General features: G+C 32.9%; 1 protein-coding gene across 4 annotated transcripts; it reads right to left on the reverse strand.

Annotated features, from left to right (window-relative positions):
• Positions 1–498: 498 nt before the first annotated feature.
• On the reverse strand, positions 499–18,913 carry LOC125054576 (solute carrier family 2, facilitated glucose transporter member 3-like). 4 transcript variants are annotated; one of them, XM_047656556.1, is made up of 13 exons: positions 18,470–18,911; positions 12,697–12,797; positions 9,211–9,478; positions 8,399–8,545; positions 7,818–7,978; positions 6,688–6,812; positions 5,987–6,127; positions 5,431–5,568; positions 4,330–4,523; positions 2,512–2,724; positions 1,908–2,010; positions 1,173–1,341; positions 499–827 (listed from the first exon to the last, which is right to left on the reverse strand). In XM_047656556.1, exons 5-13 carry the CDS (start codon positions 7,910–7,912, stop codon positions 722–724), a joined length of 1,284 nt encoding a protein of 427 aa, XP_047512512.1. In that variant the 5' UTR covers positions 7,913–7,978; positions 8,399–8,545; positions 9,211–9,478; positions 12,697–12,797; positions 18,470–18,911; the 3' UTR covers positions 499–721. The 4 variants fall into 4 exon arrangements, with proteins under 4 accessions (XP_047512512.1, XP_047512513.1, XP_047512510.1 ...); XM_047656557.1 differs by lacking the exon at positions 18,470–18,911 and adding an exon at positions 16,199–16,218; XM_047656554.1 differs by lacking the exons at positions 9,211–9,478; positions 12,697–12,797 and having other exon boundaries at positions 18,470–18,913.
• Between the last annotated feature and the right edge of the window lie 1,923 nt (positions 18,914–20,836).

Below are 20,836 nucleotides of genomic sequence, written 5' to 3' on the forward strand. Positions count from 1 at the left end.
GCGTTTTCCGCCCCCCATATAACGCATTATACATTTCTCTAGTTGAAATTTATAATGATGTGTAAAGTCCATAATTAGTTTTGCGTACCTTTACCTGTTTCAATTGTGTTGTTATAAAATTAAACTAAATAACTTTATAAAATTCGTTCTAGTGTTTGAATTGTTCACAAAAATGGTTTTACGAGATTACTCATACAACGCGATTTCCTATAACGCGGTCCGGGTCTAACGCGTTATAGGGGGGATTTACTGTATATGGGAAGTTTCCTAACACATTACACAGAATTTAGTACATTTTTACATCAAAATCATTTTAGTGATCCCAACAGAGACAAAAACCTTTGCTCGAACAAAACGTTAGATTTTACGTTATATAGCTATCTAATTATTCCTATCTCCCAATAATAATTATTACGAGTATATATCAAAACCAGCCTTTTGTATTAACACCTTCATTTGAACATTTCATTTTTGAGGACATTTCAATTGAAATAACAATTAAGGTTTTTGTTTAATTTATTGATCTGCGTTTTTCAGTTTAGTTAATTAGATTAAAATAAAATAGTCGAGATTACAAGTCAGTGAAGGTTTTTTAAACGATTTTTGCCTCCAATGTTTAATATAAACATTTTAAACTTTGCAGTTACATCGTAACTATATACAAAATTTCTTATCTTATAGCACTAAAAGCATTCATTATAAGTCACTCGCATTGCTGACGTCAGACGTTCCGATTGGTTACCGCTAGAGGTCGCGAGCGGAGTCCGTTACTGCAGAGTTCTGTCACTTGAGTCGGAGTTTTCCCTCGGGTTTCTGGGAAGTACAATCTGGAAAACATAAGATTAAGTAAAATTAGCAGACAAGAACCGAGGGACCTGCAAGCTCCTAGATAAGAGACCTCGGCAGAACAAAAGACCGCACGGTCGTCACTTGACTTCAAAAAATATCTATTCAAACAGCAATGCAATAATAAATAATTTAATTATAGGCCTACATATTCTAAGTTTTTGACAAGACAAAACAGACTTGACAATAAATATAGACTCTGTGTGTAAATCTAAACATTCAAAACCACTTGAACAGGCACAAATAATTTCATCAAAATCGGTCTAGCCGTTTCGGTTTCATTACATACACACGAATAAATAGTAATCCAAGTTTTCGAAACATACTTATGGAAGACAGTTAAAGCAGCCGTCAACGCTGAGAACACCAGGAAGGAATAGGCACCGATATAATCCCGCATGGTTTGGAAAAACTGCCCCACCAGGAAATTGCCCCCCCAATTGGCCAACGACCCCCATGCCATACCAGCACCGCGGGGGGCTATTTCGAATATCTCTGAAAAATATTAAAAAACAATGCTTAAATCTGGAACAAGGCAGAGACATCTTTTAGGCCGTTGATATAAGATGTTCCAGAAGATCCTAGAAAACTCTCCCCGCTTGCTCTCGCAGCTTAATAGTTTCCTCGAACTTTCCACCATTTGTGAAGCGTGTATAATATATTACTATTTAAAAACATACTTAGAAAAAATTATGTAGAGAAAAAGGTTGTATTTGTATAATTTTTCTTAATAGCGCAGTTTTTGTGTCTACATTCACTCTGCATTTCCGAATGATATTATCTTCTTACAAAAAATAATTACACTCAAATATACACATAATACACCATGGTACCCCCTATCATGTCATTAAATATTAATTAAAAAGCTGTTAAACACTTAATTCGGATTTTCCAAAAAAAAATAGATAAAATAAGAATAACATTATAAAGTGAAACTTAGACTAGAAAAGATTGCTAACTTATTTCTCTGTATATAAGAAATTAGTTGAGTCAAAACATGTGGTATGGTGTTGGAATACTGGTCGATATTAATAAGTACCTATATAAAATTAGCTACTGACCTGAAGCAATAAAATAGGGTATGGGCCCAAGACCGAATCCGTACACGAGCACGTACGAAAGTACGGCTATCATCGCAGCGTACGGCATCCATGACACTGCGTCCTGATATAAAAAAAAAAATTTTTACCCAGATCAAAGAAAATTAACTTAGGCCCGGGTTATGTATGTATTCAGTGGCGGGACACAATTTTAGGTCTGGGCCTCAGATTTCTGTATCTGTTTCATGATCATTTGTCAATCTAATGGGCAAGTAGGTGATCAGCCTCCTGTGCTTGACACACGCCGTCGACTATTTGGGTCGGTTAAGGTAAGCTGGTTTCCTCACGATGTTTTCCTTCACCGTTTGAGCTAAAGTTAAATGAGCAAATAGACAGAAAGTCCATTTATGCACAACGGGGAAGCGAACCGTCAACCTCAGGGATGAGAGTCGCACGCTGAACCCACTAGGCCAACACTGCTCTGGCCGGGTTATGTACAAATTTAAAATACGCATCGTAAGTGCGACGCAATGCCTAGTACTTAAGCTCTTTTAAAAAATCATCAAAATAAGTACAGTGTATTAATTTTTAATTATTAATGTAAGTGAAACAAAAATCAACTTACAATAAACCTCATTGCAGCAGCTAACAAAGCCAAAATAATCGTCGCTCCAAACATAGATCCAAGTAACAAAGGCCGCCTGCCCATCCGCGGTAGTAGGTAGACCATTATCACAGCCGTGCATACATTTATAGCCCCGCAACCGATTGTCGCGAATTGCCCGTTCTCCTGTGACAGACCCGCTTGTCTGAATATCGTTTGTGAGTAGTAGAACACCTAAAAGCCATTGTTCATAAAAAGTAAGTGTTACACTGTTTTCACTAAAGTATTGGCTCTTCTTGTAATTCTGTTTATTTGTTGATGAGAAAAAACTAGATAAGTTTCACTTTAAAGTCACAAATTATTTTTGTAACGGAAATACAATTTTGTTTTATAAGTATTTTTTATATTTCCCTCGTTGTGATAAAAAAACTATTTAGTATTCACCATTTATTAAATTGTATTATCTGAAAAATCATATTTATAATAAAAAAATAATGTGGTCTTGTGTTTGAGAGGGTAGTTGATAAAACAAGGAGTCGGACGGTAATTGTCGTGTCTCAAACACGGTTCTGTAATACAAATTATTTTATTTATCGATACCACGGATCTTCACTTCGGTCCTGATATACCTCTCGCTTCATTCACTTTCATGATATTCATCATGCATGCGGTTATGGGTTATTATTATTATTATTGGTAATTTGTCCCTTCTGGATTTGGTCCAGTAGTCCAGATGTCAAGGAGTACTCAAGCCGATTCCACCATCCACATTGCTATGTATATCCTACATGGCAAAACCTATACTCTAGATTTTTCATTCCGTAGAATTCTGACAGCTATCATTTTTTGCCATCACTGGCAAACCTTTTTGCCCAGGCACATTTTTCAATTTCAATACGAGTCTGAACATCTGAGTCTATACATAAATTTTTTTGTTAGTTAATGTACCCATTTTATTAAGTGTAGTGCTCCAAATTAAAAGTGACTTAACGGCGAGTGGTAATTACATCACAAACAGTAAAAAACGCACAAGTTAAGAAAACATTTTATTTTTTCTTTTTTAAAAGGTTTACTAAACCTGGAATTAGTAGGCAGTGATGTCAGCTAAATTATAAAATAAAGTAATTAAAGTTAATTCGATATGTTGTTTGTGATATTGAAATATTTGTCATATTTGTATTAGGTCATTTGATAAAGTAAATATTTAGATTTACCTTTTTGTAGGTGAAACATAAAAAATACGAACATTTTTATTGCCCTCAAATAAGTCAAATTTGTCCCTTTTTCGGTGGAGAACTTTTTGTAGTAGCAACACTTATGAAATGTCAGAATTATACGGAATTAATTATCACAGTACAACTATTTTTGTGACATATTATTATTATTTACTTAACACACTGGCAGCTTTTAATAAGCTGATGCGTGTGTATTAAGGGATTTGGAGAAACTTATCCAGTCTATTTTTAAAGGTGTTTACAGATGGTGCACTGATCACACTTTCCGGAAGCCTATTCCAGTCGGCCACTACACGGTTTGGGAGAAAGTTCTTTAGGGAATTTGTGTTGTGTTGTGTTGAGTGGTCTTAAGTTTTAAAGAACTACCCCTCAAATGCGTATTTTCACTTAAAATAAAGAGCTTCTCAATTCCTGGAACATTATAGTGGCCAGTGAGGATTTTATAGGTTTCAATGAGATTTCCTCGTAATCTCCTACTTCCTAAATCAGTAAGGTCAAGTGCTTTCAGACGCTCATTATAAGATTTCTTCCTGAATGACCTTATCATTTTCGTGGCTTTTCTTTGAATCCTTGGAAACATATGTTCCCATTTCTATCACCTTACCGCATTAATCCCGCTAGTCTGCTGTCCAGCCTGTGAGGTACACACTAACAACAATGGCAGTAACAATCTGCGATCCTTAAGCGCCGCCCACATTGTGTAACGATCGGTATCATTGTTGCTACGTACTTCCTCTCGTAATTCATCTAATTCCTCTGTTAATAAACTCGGTGATACTCCACGGACGCGGCTTAGTTCTATAAAAATTATAAAAAAGAATTATGCAGCAGAACGAAACATTTGTTAATTTTGTTGTAGTATGAAAATTAGTTGCCTCATTTGGCAAATCTTAATATATATAAATTACGTGTCACGTTGTTTGTCCGCTATGGACTCCTAAACTACCGAACCGATATCAATCAAATTTTCACACCGTGTGCAGTTTGATCTAACTTAAAAGATAGGATAGCTTACATCTCAATTTATACCCGCAATAATATTTTATTGCAAATATTTGTTTATGTTGATACAATTCTAACAGATGGCGCTGTGTTAAAAGTACCAACGTTTCACATAAGCTATCTACCTATCACGTAAGTTCTCCTACCGTTTCCCTTGAATAGTTTGCTACTATGTAATATAACAAAACCCTTAGCCACGCTACGCTTGGCCGGTCTGCTAGTTATAAAAAGTAATCAATCATGAAATTTCAAAGATTATTAATTGAGTTATTTTGAATCGTCAACGGCCAGTCACATTCCGAGCGGCTTGATCCCTTAGCATTGCGTAGAGATGTGAAGTCTCTGCATCTATCATCGAGAGAAGCAGATTAATAGCAGCTGAATTTCATCATCGGACGTCGAGGTAGAATACGAAACCACTTGTATGACCTCGATGTCGGTCGTTGTACAGCGCGTTTCTTCAGGCGGTTTTTGCCGTGCACCAGCAATATGTGGAACCAGCTGCCCACCGATGAATTTCCGAAACAATGCGACTTAGGTTCCTTCAAAGGAGTGTGCCAATTCTTAAAAGACCGGCAACGCACTTGCGAGCCTTCTGGCAATGTGAGTGTCTATGGGCGGTGGTATCACTTAACATCAGATTCGAATTACCGTTTTTATTGAAACCGCTAATCAATTCGTTGTTTATATATTAGTTACTCACCTCTTAAAGACTCCGCCTCATTTTTCTTAACTACATAGAGGTATTTTGGACTCTCTGGTAATATAAATAACACTGGTAAACATATTATGACTAGTAAAGCGTACACAGACAAGAGGTAGGGCCAGTCGTTGGGTTTGCCTGAAATAATAAAATGTATCAAACTATACACTCAGTAGTGTACAGCAATAAAGATAACCAAATTATATTTTAAAACATTACACAAAAAATAAATAAATTAATTCTATTAAACCATTAGTTCGTGAACGGGGTCTAATTTAAATATTTATATAGATTAAAATAATTTCTCGAATCTCAAGTATGCGCGTAGCTTAGCGAATATGAACATTATGGTAATAACACAAGTCTCAATTTTCATTGGCGCCTTTTAGCAACATTCATCTACTTTAACTTAAATTTAGAAGAATTTTTTCTTGTCTTTCTTGATGTGACCTATCTCGTTAAAGCTTGTCCATACAAAATGTACACAAAATGTTTATATAATTTCAGTCTGTAATGAACGATTCACAAGTGAAATTTAAGAAAAAAATATAAATACCTAATAAATATTTTAATCCCATAACCTGACCCACTAAAACGCCAACATTGACCCCCATAGGACAGGCAACACCCATGGCCCCTGTAAGACTGGGCGGGGCTAACTCTGTGAGGTACATTGGTACTATACTAGTTGTAAGGCCTGAAACAAACAGAAATACAATGCAACTTTTTTTTTTTATTAAACCTAGTCGACAGCCGGCACCTTTCGAGTGCCGGCTGTCAAATTAACGACATACCGATAAGAAATTTACTTTAGAATTGATTGTGCGAATAAATGATAATAGAATAACAATACATTTGTTAAATATAAATACATATTTATAATTTACTATACTTTACACACAACAAATTAATACAAACAGCTGTAATTAAAATTTTCTTAATTTTCATGACAAAGTAATGAAAAATATGTACTATATATCTTATCTTTACGGGACACACGTATAAATAAATAAAGCATCTTTAATGAATTAAAACGAGATTTTATATTTTATACAAAACTCGAATTGATGACAGCTGTCATCAAGTTGACAGATTATGGTATCAACGCCATCTTTAGCCACGAAGATGGCATTTGTTTGCCAACTTTGCGACAAGTTTTGTCTTACATTTATTATAACAAAGTAAATAATTTGTTATGCCTTAATGATTAATATCATTTTATAAATTTTGGATTCCAAAATTTTATATTTAACTTACCACCAGATAAACCGACGAGCAGTCTACCTAATATAAGCATTTCGACGGAATTCGCAGTCCGACATAACACAAACATTAGAGCACCTGCCAATGACAGTATACTGGTCACGATTGTTGCATTCTTCCTAAAAATAAACAACAAATACGATGTGATAGGAGTTTCACAACTTCGTTATTGACATCCACCGCACAATTTGAATAATATTTTTAAACAGCGAAATAGAGAAACCTCCTTGCCTTCTTCAACCTACCCCAGGAAGTATAACATGTGCTCTCCAATGGACTGCATCTCACTTTTAATCAGCGACCAATCGTCGGTCGTTTTGAGCTTAAAACGATACGATATTTTCCATATCGCGCTTCCGATCAGATATATTATTATATTAGATATAGATATATTTTTTAGAATCCTTTTCTTAATTAACAGTAAAACTAACTTCACTAATTCATCAATAAAGTAAAGTTTTATATTGAAACGAAGTTCAAACGAAGTGATCGCATTTCATATAATATTAAATATATAAAAAAATATTGATATAATATTATCTATTGTATTATATATATAGATAGTTATTTCATTAAATAAACTATTTTTTATAAATATATAACAATTACTACGTATGCATGGTATTCGCGTTGCAATAAAAGAACTAGATATTTCTCCTGAACTCATTTTAACTTTTTGAGTTGTTACACACTATTCAATCGGAGATGTTATATGTATCACACAAACTTGTAGACTGACACATTTACATGCGTAATTCTTGGTAAGTTTACATCAAGAGTTGTTTTTGTAATAAGGCATTAAAATAATAATATGAATATTCTATTCGGTTTTGATATATCTTAGCTTTTAATCTGTTCTAATCTGTACTTTGTCATAGCAAAACACACAAAACTAACTCAAATTGTGTTATCGTTTATGGTAACACAGTTAAAATTGAAAAGCTACTTTAAAATAATATCGAAAAGCTATATTAAAATAAAGCTACTTTAATGGCCACCACAAATAAAACAAAAATATTCCTTAATAAAATGATGTACTGAATAATAACAATAGTTTAACAGTATAAATCATAATCTTTGACTTGAATGTTGAACATTGAATAAAAACATACAAAAGCCATTACCTTCCAAGTTTATCAGCCAGCACTGAACCGAGAATGGAACCTGTACATCCTCCTACTATAAATATGGAGACAATCGAAGACCAGAGTATGTTCATCCATGTCTTATCTAAATCGATGTTAAACCTCTCGCGTAGACTTTCATAACAAAACTGTTGTATTAACTGTAATGATAAAATTTAGTATAGTTACTTCAACACCCTTAAAGATGTTTATTACTTGTGCCTATAAATTTAGAATAATTTCTACGTCAATGACTTAACGAGTAGATGACAAATTAAAACTCGTTTTATTTTAGTTTTTTCGCGATTCTGAATAATGTCACTATTTCACATTTAGTCTAACTAAATTCTGAAAATACTCTCTTATTGGTAAAACACAGCACGTAAACCTCACAAGTCCGGTTCGATCTTCGGTAAATCTTAAAAAACAATCTCTGTTACTTCCATTAGAAGAAGAATATCTTCATTCAATTGAATTACGGTTAATTTCTAGTATTAATTTGGCAAGATTATGTCGAGCTGTGGGAAAATTCGCCATCAAATCTTGCTAACTTACGTGTTGAGAACTGAATATAATCTTACCTCAGCCGGCGTATTAACTACACCTATATTGAACCCAACCGGCAGCGAAGAGCCAAGGGTTGTAACCACTCCAGCTAACACCAAGTAGAACGACCATCCTGCTTTATAATCGTGCGTTTGTGTCAAGTGCTGGTGCTCATTGGTTACCTGTAACAATATGACATTTTTTTTTATCATTTCGTCAAAGATAACACAAAACCATGCGCAGGTGCTGGTGAGGTGTTGAAAACCAAGCGCGTGCCAACGTGCATATTGGGTCAAAACGCGTGAATTTAATAGTTTAATTTAATTTATAGAATTTATTTCATGTATAATAAATTCGAAGAATCCGTTATGATATTGTATACATATTTATAAAAACGTAAATATAAATTTTAAAGACATTATTATTCGTAAAAGATTTCTCATGTTCACGTTGTGGTTGCTTGTATACTTGTATAGTATCAGCTATGTATAAACAGTGAATGAATCTTAGGTTTAGAAGACGCGGAGTTAATAGAAGAAGATATCTCCTATGTAGTGCGTACTGCAGCGGAGGTTTTGAGTGTAACAAGTATGCCGTTGAGGCCCCGGTAGAATGCGAGTGAACCCGGAGCCTCTCAAAGGTGGTTTTAGTGGGTATTGCTCACCCAGTCTCTAAATAGCAGAGTGGTGTGGGATGACTACCACATACCCCAATAATATTCGGCGACAGGACTTCCAACTCAGATATAAACGGGGTAAAACGGTGATTAGAAAAGTTAAGCGTATATTAAAACTAGTGATTAGTGTTACACTATATTTACTATTAAAAGTATGTTAACATAACTTACGTGACAGTAAAAATCTTCTTTAAGTCTAAACCTAAACGAAATTTAATGGAAGTGCGGAAAAACACAAGAAGTGGCTTAACTTAAGAAATAATAGTGAGAATTGTGGATCACCACTTGGACGAGCATAGAACTACCACTGCTGTACCGAGATCAATACAAGAGGGAATAACAGAACAGAAAAAGAAGATTGGCCAGAACCAGTCGCAGAGCCAACCATCTAGCACAAAGTAGGTTAGGGTGATTGAAGCGAACCCATGTCCGGCGATAGCTGATAATTCTGGTGTAAGGAATATCATCGTTTTTTTTTTTTTTTTTTTTATAAAACAGGGGGCAAACGGGCAGGAGGCTCACCTGATGTTAAGTGATACCGCCGCCCATGGACACTCTCAAAGCCAGAGGGCTCGCGAGTGCGTTGCCGGCCTTTCAGGAATCGGTACGCTCTTTTCTTGAAGGACCCTAAGTCGAATTGGTTCGGAAATACCTCACTGGGCAGCTGGTTCCACAAAGTGGTGGTGCGCGGCAAAAACTGCCTTGAAAAACGCTCAGTTGTGGAACGGCGGACGTCGAGGTGATACGGGTGGAATTTCGTACTCTGCCTCGACGTCCGATGACGAAACTCAGCTGCAGGTATTAATCCGAACAACTCCTCTGAACACTCTCCATGGTAAATGCGGTAGAAGATGCAGAGAGACCCCACATCTCTACGCAACGCCAAAGGATCAAGCCGCTCGGAAAGGGATTGGTCATCGACGATTCGAACCGCTCTGCGTTGAATACGGTCAAGTGGAAGGAGCTGGTACTGGGGAGCCCCCGCCCAGAGGTGAGAGCAGTACTCCATGTGGGGCCGAATTTGCGCTTTATATAGTTGCATGCGGTGGCCCGGAGTGAAGTACCGTCTCGCCTTGCTGAGCACACCAAGCTTTTTGGAGGCTAATTTAGCCTTTCCCTCCAAGTGACCGCGAAACTGAACGTCGTTCGATATGTCAACGCCAAGTATTCCAATGCTGGCTGTGGACTGTTTTAAGACCGGCACTTGGACACACTCTGACAGAATGAGTCTCCATGGGCGGCGACATCATAGAACATTGTTTATTGAAAAAAATATACATATTTTGGTCTATATGCCCACAACAAGTCGTCTGGGAAGACTCACGATTTAAGGTTAGTACCTTCAGTATATAGAAGTAAACGAAGATAACCTCCTTGAATTAGTGTCGCATCTTATACATTTGCGGCGTTGTCTCACTTGCATGCTGTAGTCGCTATTTAAAGATTGGCAACCTCGCCTAGGCATCAGGGCGGAGGAAGGATTTTTAAAGCGATATCTCGCGACGGTTTCCTAAGCATTTCGAATTTCCTATTTTGATACAGCTTTTGACATTGATCGTCAAATTGTATAATTACCACGAGAGTTACGGCTTTTCCTTAGCAATGATTTGTAATTACTTTAATTGTGTTTGCTAATACTAAGCACGTGTTTAAAACAATTCACAAAGCAAACAATTTAATATTGGTATTAAACCATAATCTTTAGGCACACCGAGATCAATTGATATGAAAAGCTTTCTTTGTTCAGATTTAACTATATTTGCACTATTTAATTGTGTATGTTTAGAGAATGTTACTACTTCCTACTACAATTAAAAGTTGAAATGAAATAGAATATTTGTTAATGCATATTATGTAGACTTGTAATCGATTAATTTAGGAACATATTATATTTTTTGTATTACTTTAGATTAAGGATTCTGCACTTCTCGCACGCATCATTTTTCTTTTTTTTTAGAGTTTCTCTTAACTAGGGTTGCCTGGAAGAGATCGCTTATTAGCGATAAGACCGCCCGTTGCATCCCTTATAACTTTTATGTATTGTGTTTCTTTTATTTGCAACGAAGTGTAAATAAATAAACATATATATGGTAATATTGAGACGTTTTCAATTCAATGAATTCATTCTCGTGTTTGACCTAAATAAGAATGAACTGAAGCGATAGCCACTGAATTGACTTGACCAAAGATGACTGTTAAGTCTATTTACACATTCATTAGTAGGACACATAATAATGAGGCATTATTCTTTTATTTATTTCTACTTAATTACACTTTGAGCTGATTAATGACAAAGAAACTAGTTGTGTACGGTATACCATTTTATTAGGCATTGTTAAACAGAAAATACATTACAGGACAAACGTGTTAATATAAGAATCTGTTATAAATCTTAGAACAGATTCTTAGAACAGACGGAAACAAAACACAATATTGAATCGATAAAACAAAATGGAATCAAAAAAATATTGTTTATCAATGAATGTTGAGCACTATTTGCATAGAAAGCGCTGGGACCATAATCGTTAATGACAGAATCCCTTTTCTTTTCTACGTTCATTTGAGGCGTCCTTCATAGATAATAGAATATTTTATTCAAAGAATAGAGTGGAATTAAAAAGTATACCCCATCCTGCATTTTATCTAGCATCATGCATTTTATATATTTAGATCAGGAAACAATAGTTACGTAGCTTTTCTAGGTCCTTGTATCTAAACCTATATCATGCTGAAATGACGGGTACAATTACGTTTGTTACAAAATTATTCTGAAAATTCAAGTCTTATTAGCAAAACATTTCACTGAAATTTATTTAAGCAAATTCTAATCTTTTTTAAACAATGATGTAGTCAAAATATGTTTATGATGATAAATATTGACAATAACATATTTTAAACACCATTGTTCATTAAAACGTATGAAGCTTAATGCGATCCTATTGGGAGTTAAAATCTTTGATTTTCTTATTTGGTTATTACGTAATTATTTACGTTTTTACATACATTACCCACACATTGTCTATGCTTGAAAACGAAATGCATTTTCGAGGATTCCTACAAAAAATTAATACGTTTATGTACTATTATTTTTCTTTTTTCTTACTTTTGCTGAGAATAGGGGGGGGGGGGGGGGGGTAAAATGGTAGTAAATCTGCTTACGTAATACTTGAACGGCCCCCCAAGTGGAGAAACTATGATTATGAAAACACATTATTTTACGAAACTCATAACAATTCACCGAACAATTGGTGCACTAACCATACACGAAATTTATCCTAATAAAAGCGTCTACACACGGCCCTAAAATCAGAGGCAATATCGGGGAAATGGTGGGGAGCACCCTAGATCGCCTCATGTGTAAGATAATCGTACCCTAATAATTCACGTGTGTAGAGTATGCTACTGCCGATTCGAACTACGAGCCGATTTCATCCCTACCACCACTGTCCCGATATCGCCACTGATTTTCGGGCTGTGTGTAGACCCATTAAACCTAAATAGCTCATCATAATGAATTATCCAATTTCAATATAACGTGCATATGCATATCATTTATGAAACTTACAATCTTTTAAGGTCGTTTAAAACCTAATACCAGTTACTATAATTTAAATTTTAAATGCAAACTACACTATTACTATCTGTTTAAAAGGATACATGTCAATGATACGGACGGAGAGAACATTGTTAATCCAAAGAGAAATGTTAAAAACTCAATCACAATTAGGACAAGTGACGCGGCGAGTCCCGCAACCAATCTGAAACCATCGAGTTAATGAAAGCCTTAGTGCCTGCAAAATATTATATACAGCATAACTAAAAAACGTGTGTGTATTTATGTAATATGCGTTAGAAATTATACTTCTTTGGCGTAATAATTTTCTTCGAGCACTTTGGAGTTCAGAGGGACTTTTGTCCATTTTAATGGTCACTTCCAATAGAAACGATATAATATGTACTAATCATGACATTTTACAGTAAACACTATGTTATCACATTCACACGACTCTGAAAAACACTACGCCATGACAGACAATGCAACTCTATAAAAAAGAGCAAGCGGCAACTAGCGGCCCAGACTGTTTTACCGACGTTTGAACAGATATTCCGGGTGTTGGTTTTTGGGATGTTGTGCGGGTGTCGGTTTTTTGTGACGGAGTGCGCGCGCATCGTAAAAAATTTCTCTCATCATTTTCCCTAACGCGCCAAAAGAAGTATAACTTCAATAAGCAGCGTTGGCCTAGTGGTTTCAACGATCGACATTCCTGGGGTCGTTATTTTGATCCCCATGCACCAGTGGACTTTCTGGCATTTAACACACGCACGTACGGTGTAGAAAAACATGAGGAAATGGCATGCCGTAGACCCAAAAAGTCGACGTGTGTCAGACACAGGTTGATCACCTACATGCCTATTATATATGATCACGGAACAGATAGAAATCTGAGGCCCAGACCTAAAAGGTTATAGCGCCATTATCATATTTATTGTTATCGTTTTCATATTAATTAACGCATAGTTGTCACAAAATCTGTGTATTTTTTTATTAATAAAATTGCAAATGTTATTTGAAACTGTCTTCACAAGTAAACTACATATCTTGGAACAAAGGTAGGGTCTTGCCCGTCTCGAGTTCGTACTGCCAAAATAAATATAGCTGTATAAATGAATTAGCAAATGATGTTTCGTTTAATTGTTTATTATAAAAGCTAATAGTATAAGATCCCGCTATACAACGACCTTCACCGAGATGCTTATTTAATGAAACTTATTTTATATTTAATTTAATATGTCAATAAATATAATCCATATGGGTTGCCTAGCAAATTTCAGTCCAGAGTATGTTTAATTAATATTAAAAAAAAAAATTTTTTTTTATAATTTGCATGTAGTAAATTTTTTGAACTTTTTTCAATCAATATTTTTAATCAGGGTAGTATTATATATGTATCACTAAAACCTTCTTTTATACTAAAGATGTATATATACTTTAGTGTCACATAAAAAATAAACACATAAATAATTAATTGATTAAAAACAACCTAACTTTTGCATATTCTATGGGCTTCATACTTTCGATTGGTATAGAATTTATCTAATAACCATACCGGTGAAATGTTTAAAAAAAATTTTTTTTTTTTAATTAATTAAAAATACTCTGGACTGAAATTTGCTAGGCAACCCATATGGATTATATTTATTGACATATTAAATTATATATAAAATAAGTTTCATTAAATAAGCATCTCGGTGAAGGTCGTTGTATAGCGGGATCTTAGACCATAATTAAACAACTACAAAATTATACTATAAAGGTCAAGTATTTGTTTGGTTTTTATTCTCAGGAACTATTGGTTTCAATTTAAAAAAAAGGGGTTATCTAGAGACGGCTTTGGGCCATAGCCTATGGCTATATAACATGAGATAACAAGGGTCAACACTAAATTTGATATTTTAAGTCTTAATTAGACGAAAAATAAATTATACAAAATGTTTGCATTTGAAAGGAGACCGATTAATCGATATTTTTCAAAATCTGTGCTTTTAATTTCAATGAAAGATGAAACCAATATGTGAACATATATACTGATCGCGCGGTATTTTTTAATGTAACTATACTAAAATATTTTTTTTAATTATCAAAAATGAGTATTATACCTACTACCTATCGCAAAATCAAACTATATAAAAATTTGTATTTTCTTTCAGTTTTTGTGCATAATTTACCGTAACATCATAAAATAAACTTCAGGACACAGAACGAAACTATTTTAGTAGAGTCGTGTAGTCGTGAATAATAATGTACGTTATTCATTGTTTTGTGATTAATTACGAAGAAGGAAAACTTTAATAGAAGTAATAATGCATTTATACATCGTTCTTGAATCGCAATAAGCTTACTTTTTAAATATACAAATACAGCTTATCCGACATAATTATATGTATATAATCTCAATAATCTCAATAATTTTCATGTATATCTCGTATTTATGTTTTGATTAACCATCGTTGATAATTTTTTCATGACTCTACGGTCTTTTATAAACAAGCTAGAGTTAACATACTAGCGGATTCACCAGACGTTGTCCTGTACAGTTGTACACGTCTTAAATACAAAAAAATCATTAACCATTCTCGAATTATACACTCATAAAAAATCGGTCCAGCCGTTTAGGAGTTAATTACAAGCACACACACACACGCACAGTACATATATTATATATATATATATATGTATAAAGATTTTAATAGTCGTTATCAATGCTTCAATAGCATATTATACACTTATGTGATTTCACACACAATTTTTTTTGTAGTGTGAATTCGGGTTTTATCTAAATTTTCTAATTAAAAAGTCTGAAGAGAACTTTGAGTAACAACTGAACCAAAGCTTATGTAATCCGTGCATTAATTCAATTAATGTATACAATAGACAATAGAAGAGATCTATGTTGATATACAAATCAAACGATGCTTTCAGATAAAACCGTAAAAAATATTTATTTTACTTTTTTAACTAAACAAGTTATTTATTTAAATAAAGTGTTATTATTTATTTAAAGACCGCATCCACTTTATAAGATCAATTATAAAACGAGAGAAATTAGTGGTTTAGTTAAAAGGGAAATTAAACTGATTTCATTTTTACGAATATTGGAAAAAGTATTTGAATTACTAATGAGCGTTAACATACTTTTTGAATCATTGTTATTGACCTCCCAAAAGCCCAGTTCTTAAAAAAAAAAATGATTCCACATCTGTGCTCCGAGGCCAACTTGTTATTAACTAAACTAAGAAAACACTATTCTTATAAGTATACTTAATTGTAAACAACTTATATACTATACAAGGAAATTAGCAAATTTTAATAAAAATACATTGAATTATATTCTATCATATAATTTCGATTTAACATGTCAAGCAATATTTTCCGATATCATAATCTTCTAATGAAAATTAACGTGCTTCAAAAAATTAAGTAAACACGTTCATTGATAATAACAAAATTTCATAACCTCCAATTCGACACACTGCAAATACATCTTAAAAAAATACATTTCATATATGAATAATAAATAAATAAAATAAATATTTTCATATTCGAATATATTTTTGCTATAATTCAACCTTTGTTCATGTATAATTATAAAAAACAGACCTTGCTTTTCTCAACAACCATAATAACGACGCACGCGCACAGTCACTCTAACTTCGATTGTGAATGACGAGTCATTCGCGTTACTACAGCTCATATAGGTAAATTATGTTAATGCAACGTTTGCCGCGTCTTGATTATATCCAGTCAGTATATAAAGGCCGATTTACATTATCTTAGTGTTTAGGAGAGTGCTTTAGTACAACTTGAAAGGCAAGTTCTTTAGCGTAGCGTTTACTAAAGCAAGTAGCGTTTACATGTTTCAACTAAAGTACTATCCTAAAGCACTCTCCTAAACACTAAGATAATGTAAATCGGCCATAAGAGATTTGAGTGTTAGATCACACCTCAATACTACTTAACTGATTTAACTACTAACATTTTTCATTTATATGCTATATAATAGAACTTTGGCAAGGTAATTTAAAAAATTACCCTTACGAAACTTATTGTAAAGCCTTCCAAAATATGTATTTGAAATATTAACTGTTTAAGTTAGGTCACAATAATCCTTTATATTAATTTGTTACAACACAATGTACGCTCTATATAGTGATGCAGATAGCTATGCGCATTTTCAGTCTATAGATAGTTGACTATTGATAGTCATGAAAATACTTGATGTTTTCTCATTGTATTAGATGCTAGATTCACTAGATAATACGATTTTATTACGCCATTGATTTTGTGATAGAACTAGTGTGATGATTTCATTCAGAGAAATTCTAGTACCTGTGATCAGGTGACAGCGGTTAAATGTTGAGAAAATTTAATTGTTACAAAATAACACTAGAATATAAATTTGCCTATGATGAAAAAACTGAAAAGACACAGTACCGTTATCAAAATGTTATTATTTATAAAGGTGCTTCGTGTTTATTATATTATTTTCTTTTTTATTTAAAACTGTATTTGTAATTAAATCAAGGTAAAGATCTTGTCTTAAATTAGAAATGTTTGTGTTGATTTGCTCATTATATAAATTTTCGTATACAAAGATATTCATTGGTATCGTCCTATACCGTTGTATATCTGTAGTGATTTATTAAAAAGTAATGTTTGTTGACAGCACAAAGTGAATATTATTCAGTAAACAGTTTTCAATATATTTATAAGCATCACGTATTAAATACATAGATTTCGCTTTCACATAAAAAACACTTGTGTGGAGGGCGATGACCCCAAGAAGACTAATTGAGATTTTTCAAATTAATGTTCATGAATGTCTTAAAATCAATTAAACACGTGAGGCGCTCACGTTTTAGACATTGGCAAACCGAGGGGAATACGAAACCACACTACTATTGTATCCACTGATCCATGCATTAATACCGCATGTTTTGTAAACACCTGAATGTGAATATTACTGCAATTAACTGGTCATAGGGGTGACGATAAGGTGGTAGTGTTTGGTACTTTACAAATATCTATATATATATGATAAATGCTATCCTACATCCTAAGTACTACTAAAAATAAGCACTCTCCAAACGTAAATATAAAAAAAAATATTTTAGAATAACATTAATATTCTTTCTTGTCTATTGTGTGCTTTCGGCTGAGTCTACTATTTTTAAATACCTTACCCCAACAGGGTTACAATTATTATTGAATGTGAAAATTAATCTTTTAATGTCGCTTATTAGATGTAATTTTATGATACTATAAAGATTAATTATCTTAATAAGCTCTATAAATACAATAAATATACTTTGCTATACTAATTAAATGATAATAATTGTCTCACAATCTTCTATTAGGACTTAATTTATTGATGATGAATGGATGCAGTTATTAGAAATTATGTTATAAAGTATTAAATGAATATCAAGAGAAGCATCCCTGTGTATTTTAGTTAGTTTTGCTACATATCCTTTACAATATTAACCAAAAAAATAATTTTTAAACAATTCATGCTGAATCAAACTACAGTTAAACATAAACATTATTTTTATTTTTTTACAAATAGAAAATTATTTGTACACTATATTAAATGTCAGTTTTATAGTAATTACATATACTTAAATTTCTGGAACGCTTTGTAGAATTTATTTTTAAAAACACTACTAATAACATTGACAAATATTTAAAGTTGGTGTCACTAAACTTTAAAACTAAATAAATTTATTGAAGCGAACAAGACTTATTATTTATATTTTTAATATAACAATTTCAGTTATATTGATTGATAAACCAATAACTTTTTGTGTTGTTATTTAATATAAAACTGTCGCGTCGAGTTCGTTAGAAAGTACATTTAGTATTTTAGCTTACCGGCTGTGATATATCGGCAAGAATGTCCCGTGATATTGGCTCGGCAAACAGTGACGAACGCTCTGTTTGCTCTCCCATAATAGAGTCACCAGCACGCACAAGTGTCCCAGGAGAGTGAGAAACCGTGCTGGAATCAATGTTTCGGATCCTCTCATGCCGCTTTCAAGTTGTTTAAATTATTGCACGTACCATAATTCACTGAACCCTGACGATTAACAATACGCGAAAGTAAAATAGAATTTGGTACACAACCTTATTAATTAGGTAAGGACTATTACTAATTTTCTGTTAAAAAAATATAATGTTTAATGAGGTACTAAGAATACACTAATAAATCCAAATTAAAATTAATACAATATGACTAATTTTAACGTTACTTAATTTATATTCCTAAATCATAAGCTAAAGGAAAACTTATTAGTTATAGGCCAACCTAAAAGTTAAAAGTATCAACAAATATCTGTCAATGTCAATGTCACCGTAACGCAAAGGCTGTTTGTCGTTACTCAATCGTTCTTCGTAAGAAGGAAAACTTTAATAGAAGTAATAATGCATTTATACATCGTTCTTGAATCGCAATAAGCTTACTTTTTAAATATACAAATACAGCTTATCCGACATAATTATATGTATACAATCTCAATAATCTCAATAATTTTCATGTATATCTCGTATTTATGTTTTGATTAACCATCGTTGATAATTTTTTCATGACTCTACGGTCTTTTATAAACAAGCTAGAGTTAACATACTAGCGGATTCACCAGACGTTGTCCTGTACAGTTGTACACGTCTTAAATACAAAAAAATCATTAACCATTCTCGAATTATACACTCATAAAAAATCGGTCCAGCCGTTTAGGAGTTAATTACAAGCACACACACACACGCACAGTACATATATTATATATATATATATATGTATAAAGATTTTAATAGTCGTTATCAATGCTTCAATAGCATATTATACACTTATGTGATTTCACACACAATTTTTTTTGTAGTGTGAATTCGGGTTTTATCTAAATTTTCTAATTAAAAAGTCTGAAGAGAACTTTGAGTAACAACTGAACCAAAGCTTATGTAATCCGTGCATTAATTCAATTAATGTATACAATAGACAATAGAAGAGATCTATGTTGATATACAAATCAAACGATGCTTTCAGATAAAACCGTAAAAAATATTTATTTTACTTTTTTAACTAAACAAGTTATTTATTTAAATAAAGTGTTATTATTTATTTAAAGACCGCATCCACTTTATAAGATCAATTATAAAACGAGAGAAATTAGTGGTTTAGTTAAAAGGGAAATTAAACTGATTTCATTTTTACGAATATTGGAAAAAGTATTTGAATTACTAATGAGCGTTAACATACTTTTTGAATCATTGTTATTGACCTCCCAAAAGCCCAGTTCTTAAAAAAAAAAATGATTCCACATCTGTGCTCCGAGGCCAACTTGTTATTAACTAAACTAAGAAAACACTATTCTTATAAGTATACTTAATTGTAAACAACTTATATACTATACAAGGAAATTAGCAAATTTTAATAAAAATACATTGAATTATATTCTATCATATAATTTCGATTTAACATGTCAAGCAATATTTTCCGATATCATAATCTTCTAATGAAAATTAACGTGCTTCAAAAAATTAAGTAAACACGTTCATTGATAATAACAAAATTTCATAACCTCCAATTCGACACACTGCAAATACATCTTAAAAAAATACATTTCATATATGAATAATAAATAAATAAAATAAATATTTTCATATTCGAATATATTTTTGCTATAATTCAACCTTTGTTCATGTATAATTATAAAAAACAGACCTTGCTTTTCTCAACAACCATAATAACGACGCACGCGCACAGTCACTCTAACTTCGATTGTGAATGACGAGTCATTCGCGTTACTACAGCTCATATAGGTAAATTATGTTAATGCAACGTTTGCCGCGTCTTGATTATATCCAGTCAGTATATAAAGGCCGATTTACATTATCTTAGTGTTTAGGAGAGTGCTTTAGTACAACTTGAAAGGCAAGTTCTTTAGCGTAGCGTTTACTAAAGCAAGTAGCGTTTACATGTTTCAACTAAAGTACTATCCTAAAGCACTCTCCTAAACACTAAGATAATGTAAATCGGCCATAAGAGATTTGAGTGTTAGATCACACCTCAATACTACTTAACTGATTTAACTACTAACATTTTTCATTTATATGCTATATAATAGAACTTTGGCAAGGTAATTTAAAAAATTACCCTTACGAAACTTATTGTAAAGCCTTCCAAAATATGTATTTGAAATATTAACTGTTTAAGTTAGGTCACAATAATCCTTTATATTAATT

This window comes from Pieris napi, chromosome 12 (genome assembly GCF_905475465.1).
Source record: "Pieris napi chromosome 12, ilPieNapi1.2, whole genome shotgun sequence".
Lineage (NCBI taxonomy): Eukaryota > Metazoa > Arthropoda > Insecta > Lepidoptera > Pieridae > Pieris > Pieris napi.